This window comes from Orcinus orca, chromosome 2, assembly GCF_937001465.1.
Source record: "Orcinus orca chromosome 2, mOrcOrc1.1, whole genome shotgun sequence".
In the NCBI taxonomy this organism is placed as follows: Eukaryota; Metazoa; Chordata; class Mammalia; order Artiodactyla; family Delphinidae; genus Orcinus; species Orcinus orca.
The window spans coordinates 75,319,557-75,345,989 of NC_064560.1; the positions used below are offsets into that span (position 1 = coordinate 75,319,557).

General features: G+C 43.4%; 1 protein-coding gene across 5 annotated transcripts in view; it reads right to left on the reverse strand.

Annotated features, from left to right (window-relative positions):
- Positions 1–26,433, reverse strand: part of ADAMTS17 (ADAM metallopeptidase with thrombospondin type 1 motif 17) — a 353,876-nt gene that overhangs the window by 133,100 nt on the left and 194,343 nt on the right. For 3 of the 5 annotated variants that reach the window (XM_033431429.2, XM_033431428.2, XM_049706099.1), the window contains 2 exons: positions 3,467–3,571; positions 2,309–2,454 (listed from right to left, as the gene is read on the reverse strand). In XM_033431429.2, the coding sequence (XP_033287320.1) occupies positions 2,309–2,454; positions 3,467–3,571 (251 nt within the window). The remainder of the gene's footprint in view (positions 1–2,308; positions 2,455–3,466; positions 3,572–26,433) is intronic. The other 2 variants (XM_033431430.2, XM_049706098.1) reach the window with 1 other exon arrangement.

Sequence of the window (26,433 nt, forward strand, 5' to 3'; positions counted from 1 at the left end):
TTAACAAATCCTTTCTCCTCTGAGCCTCAAAACAGTGCTGCGAGGTAGGAGGTAGGGCATGTGGTCTTGCCCCTGTTCTTCTCCTGGTGCTAATATCAAGAGGGGCCGTGTAGTAAATACAAATCATGTACTTTACATGCATTTCCATGGATTTTTCCAATTTTTAGATGGATAGGAAGGTAACAGCTGCCTGTTGCTATAAAAAGTGGCCCTGAGGGCTTCCCTGGTGGCGCAGTGGTTGGGAGTCCGCCTGCCGAAGCAGGGGACACGGGTTCGTGCCCCGGTCTGGGAAGATCCCACATGCCGTGGAGCGGCTAGGCCCGTGAGCCATGGCCACTGAGCCTGCGCGTCTGGAGCCTGTGCTCCGCAGTGGGAGAGGCCACAGTAGTGAGAGGCCCGTGTACTGCAAAAAAAAAAAAAAAAAAGTGGCCCTGGGATTTGAAGCCTTGTCTGTTCTGGCTTTGAAGCCTGGCTCTTCCTACTATACCATGCCAGCTCCCTGTAAAGGAGGAACCTGAGGCCCAGAGAGAGAAGGGTCTTCCTTGAGGTCACACGACCAATAACCAACTAAACTGGGCCCAAATCTCCAAACCATGATTCCAAACCCAGAGCTCTCTTCTTTGGGCGAGAGGTGGAACTATTTTAACATCATCACAGAGAAATGGAAAAGCTGAAGCCACTAGTAACCTCTCACCACTTAGCTAAATAGGTTTTCTAATCATCTACCCATCTATGATGGCAAATTTTATGTACCAACTTGACTGGCCATGGGATGCCGAGACTAAAAATTCTTCCTGGGGGTGTTTGTGAGGGTGTTTCCAGATGAGATTAGCATTTGGATTGGTGGACTCCTAGAGCAGTTGCCCTCCCCAGTGTGGGTGGGCATCACCCAATCCACTGAGGGCCTGATTAGAACAAAAGGCAGAAGGAGGCCTCACTGTTTGGGCTGTGATGTCTCCTCTCATCTTCTCCTGCCCTTGGACTGGGATTTACATCATGGGCTCCCCTGGTCCTCAGGCCTTCAGACTCAGACTGAATTATACCTGGGCCTTCAGCTTGCATGTGGCAGATCACGGAATTTCTCAGCCTCCATAACCATGTGAGCCAATAATAAATCGTACGTATATGGCTATTGGTTCTGCCTCTCTGGAAAATCCTAATATACCACCTATGCTTTTAATTAAGAATTCACTTCTAAAAGATTAAATACCTACCTACTACCTGTCAGGCACTCTGCTGGGTGCTGGAGGGAAAAGTTTTAATAAGACAATACATAATGCCAATGCTTACAGCACTACCAGAAAATACAGTGTTCCTGACATTGACTAAACTGTGAGCGTAAGTTTTCCTTTAATCTGGAGGTTCTCAGCCTTGGCTGGTCGTTGGAGTCGCCCAGAGAGATTTGGCACATCTGATTCCCCGGCCCCACCTGCAGAGTTTGTGATTTAATTGGTTTGGGATACACATTGGACATTAGAATTTTTAAATACAGGAGAGGTTTGCTAATTATTCATCAATACGATTTAATTGTAGATATAAACCATTTCCTTTTAGTCATAATTTATAACTTGCTCATTTTCAAAACTTAATGTGATGGCACACTAGATGTAAAACAGATAATTTAAAGAAATATTAAAAATGGGAAATTTCAAGAGAAAAGGAGAAAAAATAAACCTGTGATAAAGGAATTATTACAGTTTAGCATAAGATCTAGCCCTGAGTTTTTTGGAACAAATGTGTAGAGGTGAACAAGGATTATGGCATCATCATAGTCAATAAAAGGAAGCCTATGAGGAAACAAAACTAAAAAACTATTTTCTGTCAAACAGTTCTAACAGGACAGGTGAAAGATATTTGGATACAAAAGAGTGGAACCCACAAATGCTTTGCAACTTATCAACAGCCAGGCTGCTCCCAGATTAGCTCATAACCAATTTGAAGGTCAGCCTCACTTTTCCGAAGGTCTGCCAGCTTCCCTGGGATAACCCTTGTCTAAGGCAGCCAGGAAGCAGGCCAGGAGGGATTCTCTTCCAGCTGGATGAGAAACGGTTCTACCAGGGCCCATGCAAGGAAGGGTAGCCAGCTCCCCACAGGACTTACTGCATCTCTGTTACAGAGAGAGTTCTGTTTGAGCTGAGATGCCATCTGATGCACACAATGCCCGGCAACCTGGACCTTCGGTTCAAGTTCACTTTCCTTCAGCTCAAATCAACAGTGGGAGACAGACCCTGCTCTGCAAGGCAATGCGAGCTGCAGTTTGGAAACCCCGATCCACGCACCCTGGAGAAGGCTGGTCAGGGGGACTTACGGAGGGTTGTCGCATTTCCTCTGCCGGAAGCGGGCTCCCGTGCCACACGTGCGGCTACACATGCTCCAGCTGCCCCACAGGCTCCAGTCTCCATCCACGTGCTCCGGGATGGGCGTCTTGTTCACACACTCCCCCGCGCGGCACCACTGAAACACAGCAGGGCAGCAAACCTGCTTACTCACTAAAAACTGAGATCCCCTCCATGTGAGAAAACACCACGCCTCCGAAACCCAATTTTTGTTAATTTACACAAAAGTAGACTATTTCGGGGTGTGTAAGTTTGCTAACTCTGGTGACATTGGTGACATTCCTTCCATATCCAACCTGACACTGCTATGGCTCTGGGGTTTGGATTTTGCCCTAAACTTCCACGTGAATGTGTTCAGTGGAGGTTCTCTAAATTCCCAGAAAAAGGATGAATTCACATGGCTCATGGAGAAACCTATCTTCTGCAAACTGTTTAATGTGAGTCTCTTTCTGAAAGGCAGTATTTCCTGGCTCTGTAGTTTTGAACCTCAGGGCTGGGATTGGTGCTTGGAGATGCCAAGCACGTGGTGCCACGTGGGAGAACCTCGGCTCTTTCTGAGGATAAGAGAAAGCCAATCCTCGAAAATAATTTCCCAATGTGTGTGGCACAAACCCTGGGGCAGGAGATGTGACTTAATGGTCCTGATCACAGCAACTCTTTCAGTTCGTACAATAAGACTAGAGAGAAAGCCTTAGGCTGTGGCTGCTGGTCCTGAACACCTCTCCTAACACTTGCCAGTCTCTCCTGTTAATGAAGATCAGGCTGAAGACTGGCGCTCTTAACCGCTAGTATTGTTCTCATTAAAATCATCTTACGACAGCCTTTTCTGCACGGCAAGTGATCCTGTTTTTCCATTTACGGTCTACTGATATAAAAGTTTTAAGTAAATTCACTCATGTGACAAAAGGAGTTAATTTAATAAAAATATTGAGTAAATGATTCCTGTATAAGAAAAACAGGAGAGAGCTGAACATATCCCTCTGTGCCTTAAATGGGTTCCATGGAATTTCTGGGGTGGCCCGGGGGTGCTTCAGGGGCTCCTGAGTGCAGTGCGGACCACCTTTCAGAAGAGGTGCCAGTGTGCAGGGGATATGGGGTTGCCTGCTGGGGGCAGTGAGAAGCTGGGTTACCTTGTCTGCCCCACACTCTGTGCCATCCAGCGGAGGGTCCAGTTTGGTTTTGCAGGATGTATCTCCTTCCACCAGGCACCACAGTCCAGCACACATCAGATGCTGCTGACAAGGGAAAGAACGTGACTGCCGAGAACTCCGCACACAGGTCACAATGGGGCCGGAAGGTGGAACTCCCTGACCGGTTTGGATTTGGGATTTGAAACATGAGGGGAAGAAGGAGGGTCATGTATCTGGATATCAAAAAAAATAGATGCATCATTTCAACTAGTTCATTTAGCTCAACAAAATTCCATGCATTTATTCCTAGGAGGGCTCACCTCCTGGAGGTTGAGCTCAGCAGTTCCTGCACTAGCTATTGAGGGCCTAGGAGGCATCCGATGCAGGCTGGGGCCTGGGAGCCCTTAACAAGCAGATACATTCAATGTAGGAAGGTACAAAGCAGATTCCCACCGGTCCTACAGAGCGCATGGGAAAAGAACCTCAGCAACCAAGCCTCCTCAGGGCGGGCTCCCTCTGGAGCTGAGGCTGGTGCAGCTGCTATGCGGCCTCAGGAGTGAGAACCCAACAGGTGATGTAGGCTCAGGGCTGCCCTGGGGTTAAAGAGGCAAACTTCAATCCTCCCTGAGGTCACCTGCTTGCTAGCTCCGCTGAGCCACCTGTGATTTCTTACAGTATTTCACCTAGAGAGTTTCTTACCATCCACGAATATACAATTAAAATAATTCTACTAAAACAGGAAAAAGCATTTAAAAACACAGACTCCCATTTTCCCATTTGTATTAATGGGAAACTTGGACATGGGTAAAGTACTCAGAATGAGACACTTTATCAAAATAACTGAAGCAGACATGGCTGGTGTCCTCCCCATCTGCCTCGGTCTCCCCTGCAGGACTCAGGGCAGACACCGTCCCCCCACATGTCCTGCTGCTTCCCTGATCTGCCTGTTAGAAGCTGCTCTCTGGCCACGGAGCAACCCTTAACCACAAGGGATGGGAGCTGGACACCCGTCCCTGGGTGGAATGGCTCTGAGGCAAGGTCCACACATCTGGCAAGGTCCCAGGGGTGGTCTGTTGTCCGCCCATCAGTGCACCTTGCTTGATCGCCCCTCATTTCCCTGCCCCCTCACAGTGCTTCCTGGGATCACTTCCCAGATAAACTCCTTGCACCCAAATCCTCGCCTTGTGGTCTAAAAATTGAGAACAGATGTACTTAAGGCTCTTTGAAAGATGCAGTGCTTCCAGGATGCCAGACCCAATCATGGCGACAATGCCTGAAGGCTCCATCCTCCAGGGTGCGGCCGTGGACCGGAGGGTACACCTCAGGCAGGGTCCCCACGTACAGCTCAGGGCAGTCCCTGCAGGGCTCGTGAGGGTGTGAGGACTCAGTATAGAGGCCGGCTGTTCCAAGTAATCGCGAACATCTGCGCAGAGGAGACGCGCAACTGTGCTGTCCAAAGTTGGAAAATGTTTAGATGTTGAAGGGACAGAAACAAAGGCGCAAAGGGAGGGAAAGCAGAACCGCAGGCTTGACAATGAGCTCAGAACAGCCCACAGCCCTTTTTCATTTTTCAAGTATGTCAGAGCTGCTCTGTGCCCCTAAAGAAGTTGATGAGTCGAGTGGAATTTTGCACATTTGGGTTCAGAAAAGCCTCCACATTCCCATTATTGTCCGCCTCTCAATGGAGTGGTAACAGGATGAGTGGCTGGAGCACAGCACCAGCTGGTCCCCATAAAGACCAACGGCACCTTGTTAAGTGTGTGATTTCATGCACTTTGACCTAAGAGCTCTTCCAGAGCATGGTGTCAGTGTGTGGACACGTATTCATGAGACAAGGCGGGCCCAGGAGGTGAATTTATGGGGTAGGAGTGTTTAGGATTAGGAGACCTAATTGCCCCTTAGGAGAGAGAGGAAGACAGTGGTGTATGACCTTTATAGACAGTGTTTTCTCGTAACTTTTCTAATCATCAAAGAAAAGGAGAATGAGGTCAGGCAAAGATTTCTTAAACAGAACAAAAAAAGTACTAGCCATAAAGGAAAAAAATTATGAATTATACTATTTATTATACTATTATACTAATTATACTATTAATCATACTATTTAATATTAAAATGAGCTGGAGTAGGGAAATGTTAAAATGAAGAATTTTTTTTTTTTGGCTGCGCTGGGTCTTCATTGCTGCGTGCAGGCTTTTCTCTGGCTGCGGCGAGCAGGGGCTACTCTTTGTTGCAGTGTGCAGGCTTCTCATCACGGTGGCTTCTCTCATAGTAGAGCACGGGGTCTAGGTGCACAGGCTTCAGTAGTTGCAGCACATGGGCTCTGTAGTTTCGGCACACAGGCCCCAGAGTGAGCGGGCTTCATTAGTTGTGGCGCACGGGCTCAGTAGTTGCAGCTCGTGTGCTCTAGAGCACTGGCTCAGTAGTTGTGATGCACGGGCTTAGTTGCCCTGCGGTATGGGGGATCTTCCCGGACCAGGGATTTAACCCGTGTCCCCTGCATTGGCAGGCGGATTCTTAACCACTGGACCACTAGGAAGTCCCAAAATGAAGGACTTCTGTTTATCAAAGACAACTGTAAGAAAGTGAGATGTTTGCAATGGGAGAGAGATTTGTAAGGCACAGAACCAACAAAGATTTGTATCCAGAATATATATAAAACAAACCCCTAAAACTCCTATTGATCAATCAAGAAAAAGACCCAATAGAAGAATGGGCAAAGGATTTGAACAAACATTTCACATAAAAGGATACATAAACATACAGGATGGCCAGAAAACATGAAAAGATGCTCAGTTTCATTAGTCATCAGAGAAAAGCAAATTAAAACCAACCAGCTAAAAAATAGAAACAAACAAACAAAACCAACCAGCCACCTCTTCACACTGACCAAAGTGGCTAGAACGAAAGAGATGGAGAATACCAAGTGTCAGCAAGGATGTAAGAATACCAAGTGTCTCATAAACTGATGATGAGATTCTTAGTTCCACAACTTTGGAAAACTCTTTGACAGTACTGACTAAAGCTGAAGAAATGCAATACCAGCAATTCCACTCCTAGGTTTGTATCAAACAGAAATGTGTGTGTACGTTCACCAAAAACATTGTCAAGAATGTTCACAGCCACAGTATTTGTATTAGTTCCCAAGATGGAAACAACCCAAGCACCTACCAACAGCAGAACAGGTAAATTATGGTCTATTAGAACAATGGGATACTATACGACTCCATGTATATGAAGTTCAAAAATGAGTAAGAGAAAACTACAGTGTTGGAAGTCAGTTTAGAAACAGACAATGAGGATGAGCAGAAAAGGTGACTGTAAAGCTGTAGCCTCTGACCTCAGCTTGGCCACCAGCATTGCTCTGTGCGCCCAAGCCAAGCAACTGCCTTTCTGTGATTCATTTTCACAGCTGAACAAATGGGGTGGACCACACCAATGCTTGTCACTGTGATGACTTCTAGATGGAGAGCTGGCATTCACGTCACGCTTTACAAATGACAAAGTGCTCTGACGTCTGTCATCCTGAGGCTCATGAAAGCCCTGGGAGGCAGGGCTTTCTCTATTTTTTCCCACTTTTTGTTTTCTTTTTCTTTTTTTGAAGTAGATGAGTTTATTACTCATAGGTCCTGCAATAATTAGAGCAAGTCTTAAGGGCTCACTCAGGGAGGCCAAGGCAAGATGCAGGCAGAGTGAGTGGCAATACTTGGACTCATGCCTTTATTAGTGACCATAGGTGAAATCCTTTGGGTTTCCCCAGTTGAGTGTGTACTGTTAAATTAGAACCAAAATGTGCAGTATTTTCTTTCTTTTAAAAAATTTTTTTATTGGAGTATAGTTGATTTACAATGTTGTGTTAGTGTCAGGTGTATGGTAAAGTGAATCAGTTATACATATACATATAGCTACTCTTTTTCAGATTCTTTTCCCATATAGGTCATTACAGAGTACTGAGTAGCATTCCCTGTGCTATACAGTAGGTCCTTATTAGTTACATATTTTATATATAGTAGTGTGTATATATCAACCCCAATCTCCCAATTTATCCACCCCCCTTTCCCCCCCAGTAACCATAAGTTTATTTTCTACACCTGTGACTGTATTTCTGTTTTGTAAATAAGTTCACTTGTACCATTTTTTTTTTAGATTCTACACATAAGCTATATCATATGATATTTGTCTTTCTCTGTCTGACTTCATTCAGTATGACAATCTCTAGGCCCATCCATGTTGCTGCAAATGGCATTATTTTGTTCATTTTTGTTGTTGTTGTGTTGGGTCTTCGTTGCTGCACGTGGGCTTTCTCTAGTTGCGTCGAGTGGGGGCTACTCTTTGTTGCAGTGCGCGGGCTTCTCATTGTGGTGGCTTCTCTTTGTTTCGGAGCATGGGCTCTAGGCGCGTGGGCTTCAGTAGTTGTGGCACACAGGCTTACTTGCTCCACGGCATGTGGGATCTTCCCGGAGCAGGGATCGAACCTGTGTCCCCTGCCTTGACAGGCAGATTCTTAACTACTGCGCCACCAGAGAAGTCCCTATTTTGTTCTTTTTATGGCTGAGTAATATTCCATTGTGTGTGTGTGTGTGTGTGTGTGTGTATATATATATATATATATATATATATATATCTTCTTTATCCATTCCTCTGACAATGGACATTTAGGTTGCTTCCATGACTTGGCTATTGTAAACAGTGCTGCAGTGAACATTGGGGTGCATGTATTTTTTCGAATTATGGTTTTCTCCGGATATATGACCTGGAGTGGGATTGCTGGATCATATGGTAGTTCTATATTTAGTTGTTTAAGGAATCTCCAGACTGTTCTCCATAATGGTTATACTAATTTACATTCCCACCAACAGTGTAGGAGGGTTCCCTTTTCTCCACACTCTCTTCAGCATTTATTGCTTGTAGATTTTTTAATGATGGCCATTCTGACCGGTGTGAGATGATAACTCATTGTAGTTTTGATTTGCATTTCTCAAATAATAATAGTGATGTTGAGCATCTTTTCATGTACTTTTTGGCCATCTGTGTGTCTTCTTTGGAGAAATGTCTATTTAGATCTTCTGCCCTTTCGATTGGGTTGTTTGTTTTTTTTGATATTGAGCTGCATGAGCTGTTTGTATATTTCCCATTTTTCCAACGAGGAGGCAGATGTTTGTGGACACCAAGGGCCCTGAGTGGGGTCAGAAACACAGGACTGGGAGTTTACTTATCAAGGTTCATATTCTGGTTCTTGACCCATGTGGTGCCTACACAGGTGCATTCACTTTATAAAAACTGATCAAGCTCTAAACTTAGGGATTTATGTACTTTTCTGTATGCATGTTATAATTCAATAAAACTATTAAATAAGTAAATAAATGCTTAGACAGTGATATAAGGTTATCTGGACTCAACTTATCACAAGGTAAAAGCAGGGAAATCAGAGCTTCACAAGGAAATATAAGGATAAAACATACGTGCAGGAAGTCATACCTCAAACAGGAGAGAGACTCTGCATGGTGAGCAGTCTCTGTAAGTTGGGACACACACACACACACACACACACACACACACACACACACACACACACACACACACACACACACCCCTCTCATAAGGAGAGTTTCTGATAGCCTGGAAGCAGCCCTCCTTCTCCCTGACGTGAACATCCTATAAATAGCTGGTCCAGGAATAACTCAGAGGTGAACAATAGTAGAAAAGAAGCAGTACAGGATCTATACTAAGATACTGTAAATAAAAAAGGGAGAAAAAACAGGAGGGAGAAAGCAGATGAAGAGTACTCATCAGACAATATGATCATGGAATGGCTAAAAATAATGTGCAAGCATAGTACTATTAATGTTTTAAAAACACAGTAATTGTGTCTTTTCTTTTGCATTTGCAAAAAGCTAATACACAAGAACTAAGGGAAAAGACAGTCATGTCAAAGGAGATAAAATATGAGCTATTAGAACTTGATCAAGAAATGTAACAGAAAATAAAAGCAGATGACCAATGATAACTAAAGTGAAAGCAGCATAAAGAAAAGACACACTACTGAACACACAGGGAGGTACATGGAGTTGATGATTGAGAAAAAGTGAATACAATAAAAATAGAAATGAACAAATAATTCAAAACAATTAAGAGGAAATGACAGATATGGAAGACACATAAAGGAGAGCTGACATAAGCATAAGTAGGAAGCAGGCAGGATGGACTTTCTCTATTTTTCCACTTTTCCAGTGAGGAGGCAGATGATTGTGGAGGTCAAGGACCCCAAGCCGGGTAAGAAGCATGGGACTCCTAAAGAAGAGAACTAAAGTAATGTAACAGGAGAGGTATTTGAATATAAATTCAAGACCTATCCTGAAATGAAAGAAGATCTCAGACTCAGATTGAAAAGCAAAGCCCTGTTCCAGGGAAAAAGACAAAGAATGATGAACACAGAGGCATGTCCCAATAAAGTTACTGGATCTCAGATAAAGCAAAAAGATATTTAAGGCAGCCAGCCCACCGCCCCCTCCCCCCAAAAACGAGACCAGGTCACGGATGATGGGAAAAGATATTAAGCTACAAGCACATTTCTCTACAGCAGCATTCACTGCCAGAAGGCAGTCATGTTTAGAAAGATACAAGGAAACAAAATGTGACCCAGGAAGTTACTAGCAACTGAACTGTTGCTCAAGTATTTAGGTAACAGAAAAACATTTTTGAACATATAAAGAGTTAAATCCTCTTTTGGAGAAAATACTAAAGGATGAACTTCTGTCAACAAAGAAATGGATGGAAAACTCATGATAAAAGGATTGGAAGTGAGCACTGATCAAAGCATTGAACAAAAACAATGGAGGGTTGAAGCTGGAGAACAGAATGCAGATGATACACCCCAGGTGAGGCAGAAATAATATTGATAAGAACAGCCTGGAAAAGAAGGTGCAGTGGGGTGGGGGCAATAGGAGATTGTCCATATATCCCAATTTTGTCATCTTTTCTAGCTGGGGGAGGAGAAAACATAACAGATAAATATAACTGAGATATAAGAAATTTTAAAGGTAAAATGTTAACCACTAAGAAAAAGAATAAAATTGAGTGGTGGAGGGAATGGAAAGGAAGGCTTGGAGGTGGAAATGCATTCATTTCATCATGTTCACGGAGTTAGGAAACAGTAGAAACTCTAAAGAGAAGTGTGCCTGAGGCACTTTTGCTTCTGGCAAATGTCAGAATAGATACCCTGAGGGAGGCTGGGCTGCTCCTCCACTATACAAATAGTGAGGTGTTGTAATAAAACACAATTCTTATTGCTGAGCTCATCAGAAGTAAAAAGAACTATTCAAGGAAGCAAATACAAAATACACACATGGCTATATTTATACCTACTTACAAACATATTCCAATCTGTGCTAAGCACATACAAGGGGTGCATTTCCCTGAGGGCCAGCACTGATCTTGAAACTAGAGCTGGCAGAATAAGTTTTGGGCTGGTGGCAAGGTCACAAGCTCTACCTGAGACACCCAGATTAGACCAGGGAATCTGGAAGACTGTTTACCAGTCCTAGAAGGATTGGTGGCATCTCCTGGCTTTCATTGAGATAAATACAAATTCTCCCTGAAGAAAAGCAATCACCACTCAGGCTCTCAGAATTTCATAGTTATCATCAATAAAATGTAAACTCACAATCAAGCATGATTGATTGTGGAAACATGAGTGACAGATGGCAGAAACAACAAGAAAAAGATTTAAATTCTCATAGTGTTTTGATAATAGAGTTATCAGATACTGAATATACAATAACTCTATAAAATGTCTTAAAAAATAGAAGATGAGATCACATAAACAAGCTAGCAGCAAGATACTATTGAATATGATCAGGCAAATTTGGAAAAAAAACTAGAAAGAACTTTAAAAAATCAAATATATAATTGTTGAAGAAAATCAATGGTTTTTGGCACCACTGAAAGAGAGATTTAGTGACTAGGAAATAGATATGAAGAAATTATACAGAATGCAGCATGGAGAGAAAAGGAGGAGGGAAATAAAAAAAGTGGGTTAAGAGATATGATAGACAGAGTGAGAAATACTGATGGATGTGTCTAATCATAATCTTGGAAAAAGAGAATAGAAAGAATGGGACAGAGGCAACATTTGAGAAGAAACTAGCTGATGTAGAAGATATACCATGTAGAATAAAGAGTTCCCTGACTTAGTGATAGGAGACAGTCTCAATATCCCTGTCTCCTGATATTCATGCCCTGTGTAACACTTTCCCCTTGGCATGAAACAAATGGCTTGCTTTTAATCCACAGCATGCAGTAAAAGCAATAGAATCTCAGTTTAAGCAACTCCTGGGTCAAAGGGAAAGTCGTAACCAAAGTTGCAGATAAAGAAAATAATAAAGGTGAAAACATAGATATCGTGACAAATGGAGTGCTTTAAGGAATATTCAGAGTCTCAAATACTCATATCAATAAACAAGAAGAAAATAAATTAAGTGTCCATTTCAAGAAGTTTGAAAGGGGACAATATTTTCTTATAGAAAACAATAAATTAATAAAGATAAAAGGAGAAATTTATTACTTAGGAAACAGAAAAACCATAGAAAAATATAAGAGTTGGCTCTTTGGGGGGAAAAAGTGACTGGATAAACCATAATAATCATTCAGATCGCTCCATGGATGCTAAAAAGACATTTAATAAAATTCAATCACAATCTCTTATTAAAACTCTTAACAAAATAAAATATAAATAAATGGATATTTCCTTAACTTGATAAAATATCTATCTCATGGGGAAACATGAGAAGCATTCTTATTAAAGTCAGGAAGAAGAAAAAGGTGTCCATTATCACAACTGTTAGTGTTATTTTAGGTGAGAGAAAGCATTAGGGGCTAATATGGAGTTATATAACTAGAAAACCCAAATGACTCAACTGTTATAATCTCTAAAAGAATTCAGTAAGATGGCTAAGTATAAAACTAAGATACTGTAATCAAAGCTCTTTATGAATACAAAATACAACCAATTTCAAAGATGGAATAAAAGACCCATTAAATAGGAAAAAAACATTCCATAGGAATAAATATATTAAGAAACTTGTAAGATCTACATTAAAAAAAAAAACAAAAAACTTTAAAATTCCCCTGAGTCAGGGAGGGAAGTCATCTTGAATGGATGTAAAGGAACACTATGTAGAAAGACTTAAAGTACAAAATTATATATTTTTCCCTAAGTTAATCTATAAACTAATGTAACGGAATTTAAAATACCAATGCAATTTAGAATTAAACAACCAGATTCTAAAGACCATATGGAAAAATAAACAAGAAATAATAGCCAGTACAATTGTGAAAAAGCATATGTTTAGTGTATTAAAATATTTTATAAAGCCACAGTATGTAAATATTAAGAGGTACATGATTACACTAGTGGAACAGACTGGAAAATCCAGAAATATTAAAAAATATAAAAATATATTTAAAAATGAGACATACAGAAATGTATATTATAAAGATGGCATTTCAAATTTATGGGGAGAATTAAATTATTCAACAAATGGTATGGAGCCACCTGAGTAGCCATCTGGAAGGAAAGTGAGGTTGGACCCCTACCTCACACCCTACCCTAAAATAAATGACTGCTGGATTAAGGATTTAAACATAAAAATTAAACCATAAAAGTACTAGAAGAAACCATAAGAATTCAATTTATTTACAGTTTAGGAGCGGGAAAGACCTTTCTAAACATGGCACAAAACCAGAAGCCTTAAGAAGAGACATATATTTCACTTTACACGCACACACACACATGCACACTTCTGCCTGACATAAAATATGATAAACAAAATAAAAAACAAATAAACTGGAAAAAAAGAACATTTGCAACTCATATTTCAGCTAAAGAGCCAATTTCCTTAGTAATTAAAACTTCTAACAAATTACTAAAAAAAATCAATAATACAATATAAAAAAGATTTAAGAAGACAGTTCACAGAAAAGATAACACAACTTTAATTTTTTATATATTTTTAATATATGAAGAAATGCTCAAACTTATAACAAGAGAAATGCCATTCAACTTGCAACAGGCTCATTTCTTGACTGTTTAGATTGGCACAGCTCAGATAGACTGGGAGAAGGTGTGGGAATCGGGCACCTCCAAGTGGTGTTTGTGGGATGGTAAACAGATAAGCTTTTGCGGGAGGTCAATCTGGCAACACCTATCAACAATGGAGGCATGAACCTGATTTCACATAAAGTTAAAAGACAGGCAGACTAATCTGTGGGATCAGAAATTAAGATAGTAATTATCGCTGGGGGTTAGTGAACAGAAGGGGGCTTTGGGGGGCTGCTGGAATTGTTGAAACACTGTACTTCTTCATGCTGGTTATGCTGGTGTGTTCAGTTTGTGGGCAATGAATGTGACTGTACATTTATGATTTGAGCACTTTTCTGTGTATTTCACATTGTGTTACAGGTGAATAAAATTACAAAAATATATATATGTGCAAAAATGACCTTTAACCCACTTCTAGGTATTTACCTTATACATTAATGGCTTTCAATTGGGGGCCATTTTGCACACACACCCTCCACCCCGCCCCAGAGGAATTTGGCAACATCTGAAGACTTTTTTCGGTTGTCCCAAATAGGGGGATGCTCCTGACTTATAGCCGGTAGAGACTAAACATCCTACTGGGCACAAAATAACCCCACAACAAAGAATGATCCAGCCTCAGATGTCAATAGCGCTGGGATCAGGATACTCGGATGCAGATGAACTCAAAAGTAATAACACAAGGAAAACCAGTAAGTTACAGTGGAGAAGACTGCAAGACACCACCTTAACCAGGTGACTGAGAGTAACAGCACCAGTAATAAGACCATGGCATCTCTGTGGTCTCCTTGATAATGCATAACCCCAATCCAAGCACCAAGAAAACATCAGACAAACCCAAACTGGTACTCTTCAAGTGTGAAGGTCATGAGAGACCCAGAAAGACTGGGGAACTGCCACAGATTGGAGGAGACAAAGGAGACCTGACAACTAAATGCAAAATGGGACCCTGGTACAGAAAATGGAGAATAGTGAGGAAACTGGTGAAATCTGAAATGTATGTTAGTTAAGATCATACCACAATAATTTCCTGACTTTGATAATGTAAGATGTGAACAGAGAAGGAAGCTGGGTAAAAAGTGTATACTTTCTGTACTATTTTTGTAACTCTTCTTTAAGTCTAAAATTACCTCACAATAAAAAGTTTTAAAAATAACACGATCTGTGGTAAAAAAATAAAAAAAGAAACATGGGGCAACTCAATTTTCATTTGTATTAAACAACTCTAAAATGTACTGTTAAGAAAAAAAAGCAAGATGCACATCAGTATGGTAGCATGCTAATATTAGCATGAAAAAGGAAACATATAAATGGTTAATTTTGGATTTTATACCTTGGGCATATATTGATTATTCAGAAAATAATTCTGAAAAGTCACACAGATAACCAACCAACCATCTGTGGTGGAGATGGTCTTTGTTGTAATTATTTAGTGCTCACAGTGCATATTTACAAAGAATTGATTAGACAAATTAAAAATGGCAAATGTGGCTTTTCCAGAGTGAATTCTTTCTTTTCACCCTCAATGCCACTGCCTTGTTTTATCCTCTTCCTCTCTCAGCTGGACAGCTGCAATAGTTCCTCAAAGGTCTTCTTGACTATAATCTTTTTCATGCTCAACACACTTGCAAAATCTTCTGAAAACACAGATCTTGACTTAAACCATACATCACTCCCTTCAGGACTAAAACCCCTACGACACAGCTCCACCTTTGTTTAGCTCCTGCCCTTCACTTTTCCCTGTCTGCACCTGACTACCCATAGCCCGCAGACACTCGGTGACCTCGCTGGCCCTGCTCCAGGTCCACCTCCCTGCAGGTTGTTCACCCCTACTGGAGACAGAGCATGGAGAGCGAGCATGACCTGCTGCCTGCCCTCAAGAGAACTCAGGCCAGGGAAGGGACCAGGGCTAAATTATCTTAACAGAGAGCCAGGAAATCACCTGCCATATTCTTCCCCACCCTTGTGAAGTCTTTCCTCCTTTTCTCCATTCCCACCAGGAAGAACCCTGATGGGTTCTAAGAGTGCTCCAACCTAACTGGTCCTGTGGCTGACAGTCCCATGTGTCTCACCTCCCACACCCTCACCCCTCGATCCTGAACTCCCAGGGGGCAGCAGCTGTGTCTTATCGCCTCCTCATCTCATTAGCACACATCTGGCAGCACATGGTACAGACCCAAAGAAGACATGCTGAGTGAATCAACCAATGAATGAACGAACAAATAAATTCATATGTCAAGCAGTGCAAGGCGTCAGCAGAGACAGAGAAAAGCTGACACATTCTAAGCATTTACCCAGCCCAGGCATCAGGCTAAAAGCTTTACAGAATTCCTTACTATTACTCACACAACTTCATGAGACAGAAACTATCACTACTCACGTTTTGCAGACGAGGAAATAGAATTAAGTGACCTGCCCAAGCCGCAGGGCTGGAACCTGTCCTGACCCCAGAACACACTCTTACCCATTGGTTATACTGCCTATGGGTCCCCAATTTCCTCTCCCCACTCCCCCGCCCCCCACCTTCGATCTTCCATCCTGTCAGCCGGCCCTCAGAGCTCATCCCTGTCTCTTATTTGCGGTGGAATGGACTGCTCTGTGCCCTCTGCCTAAGGTGTTTTATCAGCAAGCATTGTTGGGTAGCTTAATCTTTGGCTTAAATGAAATGGAAAGCTGTGGGTCCAGTCCAAAGAGCAAGGAAAAGAAAATGGCTCCCTGGTTCTAGCATCTGTTACCTCACTAGCCACATTTAAGGTTTGTTGAAAGTCATGCGGAGAACATTTTGCCGCAGAAGTCCTCAAGGTGCTGCATGACAAATAAGGCTGGGCTGAGCTTCCTTCCTTGGAGTACCATGGAAATGCGGGGAAGGTCTGAATTTCCCAGGACAAAGACATGACTGCTCATGCCTTCAAGGCTTTGTCGTTTTCTTCACCTGGTGGTCTCCCTCCTAAGTACTCTCAAGGTTATTTTGACACTCTTCATGCACTGTTTGGAGAGCAGCTCTGATTCAAGACAATACTGAAGGGAACGGTTATGTAAAAGTCCTCAGAAATCTGTTGTTGATAACATAAGCCAAAAGGGAGATAAAATGCTAAGAGCTGGATGAAAAATTATTCATCCAAAATTTCCACACATAACTACTGTGGTTTGAAGCCTTACCCCAGGCCAGCGTGCCAGCCCCACTTCTGGAAGGCCAGTCACTCCTTCCATGTTCCTGAAGGTTGCAGAGTCTGTCACCTGGCTGGGGACACTTGGGGTGGGTGCTGCTGGGTGAGGGTAGGGCTGGGGCACTGGGCACTCAGCTGGCAAGGAGGGTGGGCAAGAAGTGAAGGATAACACACAACTTGCAAAGTCTGGAGAGCTTTGTGAGGAGGCAGTCCACTGCAAAGGTTCAAACACTTCCGGAAAATTGGGGCCATCTACTGCCGAAGTTCAACAGTTCTGAGAGAGGTGGCAGATGCTGGGCAGGAAGCCGAGACTGAGGCAGGCAAGGCGGCTTTCGACCTGGTGTCCAGCCAGGCCCTGTCTCTCTGAGAGGAGCAGGGCAAGGCTCCTGTTCCACCAGCCACCCCACCCCACCGCCCCCGGCCAGGTACACTGGCATTAAAGGGGCAGGTTTTATTTAGATCAGAAGTTCCCAAACCAGGCTGAGCCTGAGAATCTCCGGGGAAGCTGAATAAAAAGAAATAGCTGAAGCCCGTCCTCCAGAGATTCTAATACAGAAGGTCCGGAGTGAGGCACACACACTGCTGCCATTCTCTGGAGGAGATTCTAATGACCCACCAGGTTTAGAAATGACCAACATTAGAGAAAAGAATACTGTTGGTTCCAAGGTGGAATTCCAACACCCTGAGCTTCCTGGACACCACAGGGATCTCCATCCATCAAGATGACCATGAGAGTCTCCCTGGGACTTGGGAAAGGACAGAAAGAGGCTTCCCAGCCTTGGCACTGGAAGCACACCAAGAGAGAGATACTGGACCCTGGAGAGCAATTCCTGGAGGTTACAGGCTCCCAGAGTGGCAGGAGGAGTGGTGAGGACAGACAGGGACAGATGCAGAAAAGGACCTGGCAACGAGACTGTCAGCTAAACAGCATCTCCTCTACCACTGACTCCAGGAAATGAGTTGATGGAAAAAATGATATAGCTAACGTTTACTGAGCACCTACTGTGTGCTAAGTGCTCTAGTTCATTTGTTACTTAACTCTCATAACAACTCTATGCTCTGTAAGTAGAATTATTTTTCCCATTTTGCAGATTAGAAAACGGAGGCATAGAGAGACTACGTAACATGCTCAAGAGATGGAGGCAGGACATGACCCTGGGCAGCATGACTGGAGAACCCATCTTTTTAACCACTGTGTGATATGGACAGCACCTCCATGGTGTGCTGAAGGCCAGGAGAAATAAATGCAAAAGAGCAAAGGAGCGAACATTAGGTAGAAAAGAATGCATAAGACCCTCTAATGCTGATTACCATTCTAGACACTGTTGCCTTCCTGCAACAACTGGCTTATAGCTTCTGTGCTCAATATTTTTTTTAAAAAACAGCATAATATGCACATCTCAGTCCACTGTGCACGCCATGACACATTGGCACACCCCTGCTCAAGTCAACCAATGAGGCTGTTATGCATCACTTCCCAGCACCCTCCTTTCCCTGTGGGGCAGTCAGGCATGGGCTTTGGAGCAGTGATGGTGGCATGTTTTGCTGAGATGCAGGAAGGATGGAGGGATGAGTGGTCATTACATAGCACCTTTCAACTAAGAATCTCCAGGAACCAGGTGAGGAGGGGGGACAGATAAATTTCTCTTTCATATTGAAAAGGGTTGAGGGCTTTGTGATGCCATGATCCTTGGCAGAACGTTGCCCTAACTCCCCACTTCTTGCTTCTGTCTCCAGTAGCAATGGCACACTCTTCCTCTCAGCTGATAATAACTACTTCCGGCCTTCTCACCCTCTGTTTCACCTGGCAGAATATCTGAGCTTAAATAGCTTTAAGTCTTGTTAAATAATGACTTTGCTTTGCAAGTGAATTTGCTGACGTAGACAGGAGGAACTTGTAATCATAAAAAAAGATGGATTGGGCTAATTGCATAAAGTTCATTTCCCCTTTCTAATAAATATTTACCATCCAATGTTTATAACTTTTAATGTTTGGACTTTCTTGAAATGCTTTATTGAATTAAAACCATCACATTACCATTGGCTAAAAGAGGAGACAGCTATATTTGCCAATAACTTCTGCAACAAATGCCAGCTATTGATGCCAATTTTTTTTTCCTTTGGTAGTTCATATTTCCACACACAGCTTTGTGCCTTACAATACCCGCATTCTGCAGACAGACATGAAAGATGCGATGATGATGGTGTGGGGATCTCCAGAGCCCTAGAAATGAAAATGGACTGTATCTTAATTTTTCTTCATTCTCTGGTATGCAAATGTTTGAGAGAGCAGAAATATTTGAAGCTAGGCTGCTCCCAAAGCAACTGTAATGTTTTTCCAAAGTTATTTACCCTATACCCTTGGATAAGGAAGTGGCTCTTAATTTTGTCTGGTCTTAAAATGGTTACGAATTGTGAATGCCAAAAGAAGAACACACACAGAAGCTCAATCAGAAGGAAGTTCAGTATTGGAAATTCCACCTAAAGAAGAGGAATAGTCACAGAAAGGCAGCCCTTCCCTTGGGGAGCAAATGCTGACTGGTCATTGCCTAGCAACCAGCACCTGGCCTTCTACTTTGAAGTATATGGTGGAGCCTGTGAACCCTTCTCAGAATAATATTGGTCAGTGAATAATTATAAAATACATAAGTTTAGCAAAAAAACAATTAAGTTCAAATATAATGCAAAATACAAATTTTTAATATAGTAACACATGTGTTTCCTTGTCAACACATTATATAAGATCTGGCCCTAGGTCTAATAACGACTGTAATTTTGAACTAGTCATGAGTGTAAATGATAATTCCAAATAGCTGCTACAACTTTCATGCAGTATGAAAAGGATCTGTGATTCCTAATCACGTGACAGTCACAGGTACTGCTGAGACTGCTGTGGCTTGTTGCCTACACTCATAATGGAAGGAAATACTCATTTTGGTTACAGGTTGGAGAAAAATAAGGATGTGATCTTTTCCCTATCCCTATTCACAAATCCTCTGAAATCTATCTGCAGACCCTAGCTCAGAACCCCTGCTTTTACACAATAACAAAGATGCGCCCATGAGAAACGTGATCCCCTGAGACCGTATCCTCTACCTTCCGCCAAGGATAAGATTTTGTTCCTCATAAGAGGCAGCAGCAAAATGAAAACTGCCCACCAGTAGTCATGGTGGTTAGTATTTTTCTCAAAATACAATCTATCCAGTTTCTTTTCTTCTTATTTTTATGGTCTGTATTCCAGAAAAAGAAAAAGAAAATGTTCAACTCCTGAAGCAACAATGTGTTTTGTGGTTTCATTCCCTTGGCAGTGTCCACACTGTGTTACACCCCATTATTATTTTCTTTTCTGTAATAGGCTTATAGTTCTAGAAATGTTTTAAGACAGAAGATTCACACACATGCACGCACACACAACCCACTTGCCTCATTAATGTTTCTGTGCTTTTCCAAGCTACCCCCGAAGGCCCGGTACAGGAATGCAAGCTGAGGGGGTTGCCAGGGAAGTCCTCCTCATGGACACAGCCTTGGGGGAGCCAGGGCTTGGGAACACAGACAGCAGCTTTCCCAACTGGCATGCATGTGTGTGGTTTTTAAGAAATTCCTCCAGATTTTTGGAGTTGTAATGTCTTCACGATATTCATTCCCCTAAAACTCCTGGCTATGAGTGTTGTCCTTCTTTTTCATGGCATCTAGTTGGTAGTAATTTTTTTTTCCTATTAAAAAGGTATAGAATTCTAAGGTGGCAGGCTTTTATTCTTTCAGTGCTTTAAAGATGCTGCTCCATGGTCTTTCTTCACTTGCATTGTTTCTAATGAGAAATATGCTGTCGTTCCTACCTTGGCTTATCTCTACATAACTTGTCTTTTTTCCTCTGGCTCTTTTAAGATTTTCTCTTCATCACCACTTTTAAGCAATTTGATTATGATGCGCTTTGGTCTTGATTTCTTCATGTTTCTTGGGGTTCATTGAGCATCTTGGATCTGTGGGCTTGTGATTTTCATCAAATTTGAAAAAACTGTCAGCCATTACTTCTTTAAATATTATTTTAGTCCTCTCTCACCTCCTTCAGGGCATCAATCACATGTCTTAGGCCACCTGAAGTCCCACAGTTCTCTTTGTTTTCAGTCTTTTTTCTCGTTGTATTTCACTTTGGATAGCTTCAATTGCTTTATCTTCAGCAGTCATCTGCAATCTCTCATTTGCCAGAAATCTCAAGCAGGGTATCTTTCATCTTAAATATTGTAGTTTTCATTTCTAGAAATACCAGTAGGATCTTTTCCATATCTTCCATATCTCTACTTAACATGTTCAATCTTTCTTTTTGCTACCTTCCTGAACCTGGAATATGGTTATAATTATTGTTTTAATGCTGTGGTCTACTAATTCTATCACCTGTGTCATTTCTAGGTCAGTTTTGATTGATTTTTCTCCTCATTATGGATGTATTTTCCTGTTCCTTTGAAGGCCTGGTAATTTTTTATTTGATGCTAGACATTGTGAATTTTATTTTGCTGAGTGCTGTTTTTCTATTTCTATAAATGTTTCTGAGCTTTGTTCTAGGACTTGTCTAAATTACTTGGAAACAGTTAGATCCTTTCAGATTTTGCTTTTAAGATTTATTGGGTGGGACCAGATCAGCATTTAGTGTGGGGCTAGTTTTGCCACTCTACTGATACAACACCCTTCTGTGTACACTACCTGATGCCCATGTGAGCCTCAGAGATTGTTCCCTCTAAGATTTTCAGATGGTTCTTTTCCTGGCCTTGGGTAGTTTTCTCACACACGTGTTTCTCAGTACTAAACTGAAGATTTGTGCAGATCCTGTGCAGATTTCTCAGGTTCTCTCTTTGTAAAGCTCTTTTGTCTGTGGTACCCTACTCTGTGAACATAGCTGCCTCAGCCCCCCAGTACTCCTGGCTCTGTTTCTTCAACTCAAGAAGTCTGCTGCTTCTTCACAGCCCTCCCTCTCTATGCCACAGCCTGGAGACGGCCCAGGCAGTAAGCCAGGACAATCAGAGGGTTCACCTCATTTGTTTCACATCTCCCAAGGATCACAGTCCTTCCTTGCTTGATGGCCACTGTCTTGAAAATTGCTGTTCCGTATATTTCATCTGATTTCTTAGTTGCTTCAGGTGGGAAGATAAATCTGGTCCCTGATACTCCATCTTGGCTGAAGGCAGATGTCAGGATAAGAAATTTAAAGGCAATATTGGGACCACGATCATTTCATTACATGATATCCATTTCAATCCTCAAGGGCATTAAAGAATAATGATGGTTATAGAGATCAATTGGATTACACGACATTTCGGTTGGCGCTGAAGGTCTCTGGAGTTTTGTATAATGTTTAATTTTTCATGGCCCTGAGGAGTTCAATATAGAAAAATGCTGATCCTGGAGATGTACAAAGATAGCTTAGTTCTGTGCCCCCATAGTGGGGAGCCAGTGTTATCCAGAAAGGTAACAGCAACACATTCATCAGCTCATATGATTGGGTGCTTACTTTGTGATAGACTCAGTTCTCAGCACCTTACGTGTATTAATTCACCAGGAGTCTCAGATTTTAACAATGAGGGTATTAATTAATGCACGGCCATTAGGAAGCAGGCTGCAGTCTCTCACTATCAGACTTGTACTGTCTTGGGAAGAAGCCACAGGAAAGGTTTGTATGAACGCTTGCAAGATATTTGACAGAGTCTTACATGTATGTTGGTGAACCAGATGGAGAAATGTGGACTCAGGCTTAGAGAGCCAATTCATTTTACGGGGAGGCCTGTAAGGGTTCCTCCCTCGCCTGTGAACGTGTCCAGTATCATCAGTGGTTGGGTGAAGTCACATAAGAACTTAAATTTACCGTTAGGGTCATGAATGGATTTCAGAGCAACACATACTTGAATATCTACCATGTGCCAGGCACTGGCTGAGGCAGTTGGAAAATACTGTTGAGGAAAAGTAAGATTATTACCCTTGAAGGATTTAAAATCTAGAAGAGAGAGATTATCAACACAATAGTCATATAAACAAGCAAATTATATAGCAGGTTAAAAGATGATAAGTTTATGAAAGCAGGGTTTTCCCTTAGGGGATCAGGAGATCTGGGTGCCACAAAGGTGGCAGGGGAGAGTTATCTAATGGAAATTTTAAATAGCGTGGTAGGCTTCCTTGAGGAGGTTACATATGAACAAACAAACAGACAAACAAAAGACTCAAAAAAGATGAGGGGCTCAGTCATGTGGACAACTGAGAGAGGACCGTCCAAGTAGAGGTAACAGCCAGCAGGAAGCAGAGTGCATCCCCACCAGGAGCGTGCCCTGTGGGTTCGAGGAAGAGGAGGAAGACAAGTAGAACTGGAACAGAATAGATGAAAGGGAGCGAATAAGGGGATGAGGACAGGAGGAAGAAAGGAACAGTACAACATATGTGTGCCTCCTGTTATGCTGAACATCAACTGAAACACAGACCTATAAGCGCACAAATGAGCAAAACACCAATCAAGCGAGCTTTAGAATCCCACAGGGTGGTGCCTGGGTGAGATTCCAACGAGGTGTCCCAGGGCTAGGGCAGCATCCCCAAGTCCTGGGTCCCAGCAGGCAACTGCCTCTCTCATCCACCAGTGTCTCGTTGATATTAGTATGACATTTTCCCCAGCATGAGAAGTTACCGTTTTCTAACTGGTATATTTGTGCTGAAGGTAGCACCACCAGCCTTGCAAGCAGGATGATCACCACCAGCTAAGGCTGATGCTGAGTCAGCTGAGCACCTCCACACCTCTAAGGAGTCATTCCTGCTGAGACAGGCTGGGACCTGGGACCTGGGACCCTCTGCTGCAGTGCTTGCACCTGGACAAATGTCTCCTCAAGCAACAAAATACAAAGAAACTATAAGGGACTAAAAATAACTGCGTGCAGACTTCCCGGGTGGTCCAGTGACTAAGACTCCATGCTCCCAATGCAGGGGGGGAAGGGGCCCAGGTTCAATCCCTGGTCAGGGAACTAGATCCCACATGCCGCAACTAAGAGTTCGCATGCCGCAACTAAAAGATCCTGCATGCAGCAACTAAGACCTGGCGCAGCCAAATTAATTAATTAATTAAAAACAAACAAACCATGTGCATGCGCAGTTGGGGCAAATTCTGTACAGCAAGATACAAAAAGACCAAAGCAAATCAACTGCCACTTCTGAAGAGCCAGGAGTAAAAAACAGGGTGTCGGGAGCAGAAGCAGGATACTGCACATGCCCCCTGCACACAACACCACCAAAGGGGTGGTCAAATCACCTAGGCCACCCCTCCAGCCCGACCCCTGGATCCATCCCTACCCTCACCCCATATAATGAAACCTCAGGGAGCGAGCAAGCAAAGGAACCTGTTACTTGTTCTCACTACCCCCATGCTGTAGCAGGGGCCCCAATAAAGCCTCGCCTGAATATCTTGTCTGGCCTCTGATCAGTTTCTATTGATTAAGGAGACCAAGAACCCTGGTCGGTAACACTGCTAGGATTTGGGGAGGAAAATGTCAACTTTGTTTTGGTACTGGTGGAATTCTCAAGGAAAAGGCAAGCAGGAAGGCATATTTCGTGGTTCTTGGTGAGCTGTAGGAATAAATGTTCAGCTGCATTTTAACTTACAAAAGAGCTCACTTTATATAGTTGTATTTTGAGCTTCTAGGGAGAAAGGAGCAACACAGCTGAGCTAAACATGCTTTGCTGACCTCTCACTGTCCTCTTCAAACAAAAAGTTGCTAATGAAGGAAAATAAAATACCAGGTTACCTTTCTCTCCTTTGGAATCTGTCTTTGAATGAATGGAGCCTGCCTTTTCTCCTGCAGGAATACTCACACCTGGGCTTGGTCTTCAGCCCATCCCTTTCTGGCTGACTGACCTTGGTCCATTACCAAGCCTCTCTCAGCCTCTGTTTTCTCATCTGCTAAGTGGAGTTCAAAGCCCCTGCCCTCAAGGGTTGCAGTCAGGGTTTCATGTGACAGTGCATGGAAAGAGTCTAGCCTAGAAGATCATGAGCCACCAGTAGTGGTACCTCCCTCCTCCTATCTCTCCTCACCCAACTGATGTGCAACAGCCTGGCTCCTAGAAGGGAATGGCTGCGGCTCTTTGGGAGGAGGCAGCCTCTGTCCAGCTCCCGCCCCAGGTAATCCTGTTGGCCAGGGAAGACTCCACAGTGGGCAGAGTGGCCACTGTGTGTCCGCTGACTCAGCTGGGCGCTTCCCTCTTCTCCGTTCTGGGTGCCCGGGGCACGTCTACCCTTCTCGAATGCTCGGCATCCTCTACTGGGGTACCATGCACGTGGATCTCCTGGTGTCACCACACCATCAAACGACCCTCTGAAACCCGCCCTCTCTGATAGTTCTGTGCCATCATGCACTTTAAGTGACTGAAGGCTGGGACAGACAAACAGGATGCCTCTTGGCCAGCCTATGGTACATGAATGAGTGCCTCAATGGTCAAGCCTCAACGGTCAAGGCTGATGGTGAGCACCAGACATCGTAGCAGACCACTGGGGATGATCGGATCCGGGGGCTGGTCCCATCTCCCCAGGGAGGTGTCCTTCAACCCAGCTGTGGCTGGGTGTGAAGTGGGAGACAGCTTCCTGTTACCAGGGCCTGGAAGAGACCCTTGCTGGCACCTCCACAGGGGAACGGAAGAGGAAGACTCAGGACAACCCTGTGAATAAATGCCCTTTGAGGAAACAGCTAGCAGGAGGTGCTAGGTTGGTTGTGAGGCACGGCCCTTTTCCATACTCCACACAATGGCAGGCAGTGCCCCACCTGCAGATTCCACCCAGATTTCCTGAACCAATTCACGCATAGCCAGGAAACGCTCAAGAGGCAGCATCCCGCCTCCTGGAGTCCAGGCTGACCTGCTGTGCTGGCCGGGATCCCGGGGTCTCATTTTGAAGGCACAGTCCGGGTCTATCCATCTGTCTTGGAGTTGCTCCCGTCCTGAGTTCTTGCTCTGGGCACCCATCCAGCCCTGCAGGCTGCCTCCCTGGGACTAGATGCTGCCCTGAGCTCCAGGCCAACTGCCACTGGGTGGCTCCTGAGTCCCACACATCCCAGGCTGGTTCTCCTGCTCCTGTCCTCCTGCCCCATGATGGTGCTGGTTCCGCATCCATCCCTGAGCCAGCTGCCAACTGCTGGCTGAGCCACAGGCTGCTCTGGCCCTCCCCTGGGGCTCCAGCATGGAGACAGCCTGCCCCAGGGCCTGAGCACATCCCCCCACCCACAGAAGTGGCCCAGCTGTCTGCAGTACGGTGAGAAAGTGCACGCTCTGGGGGTGAACAGACTTGAGTCAAATCCTCTACTTATCTACTGGCCAAGCCATTCTGAATGATCAGTTCACCCCTGAGGCTTGATGTTATCATCTGTACCCTGGGAGTAGTAAGTACCCTGTACCCTGGCAGTAACCTCGGGAGTCTGTGGTAAGGGTTAATTGATATCAGGCACATTGGAAGCTTTAGGGCAAAGCATCTGGGCATTGTTCAGTAAATGGTAACATTTTAATGGGATAATTAATACTATTATCATATAATCAATTTATTATTTGTTAAATGTTCTCAATATGACACTCTCCAACGTCCAGTAGTTTTTAGCTCTCTTCTATATCTGTGCCTGGTTTGATATCACCTCCAAGAATAGGCTAATTTACTTTTTCCTAGTGTCTTACTGTTTTCATGTTAAGACAGGCTACTA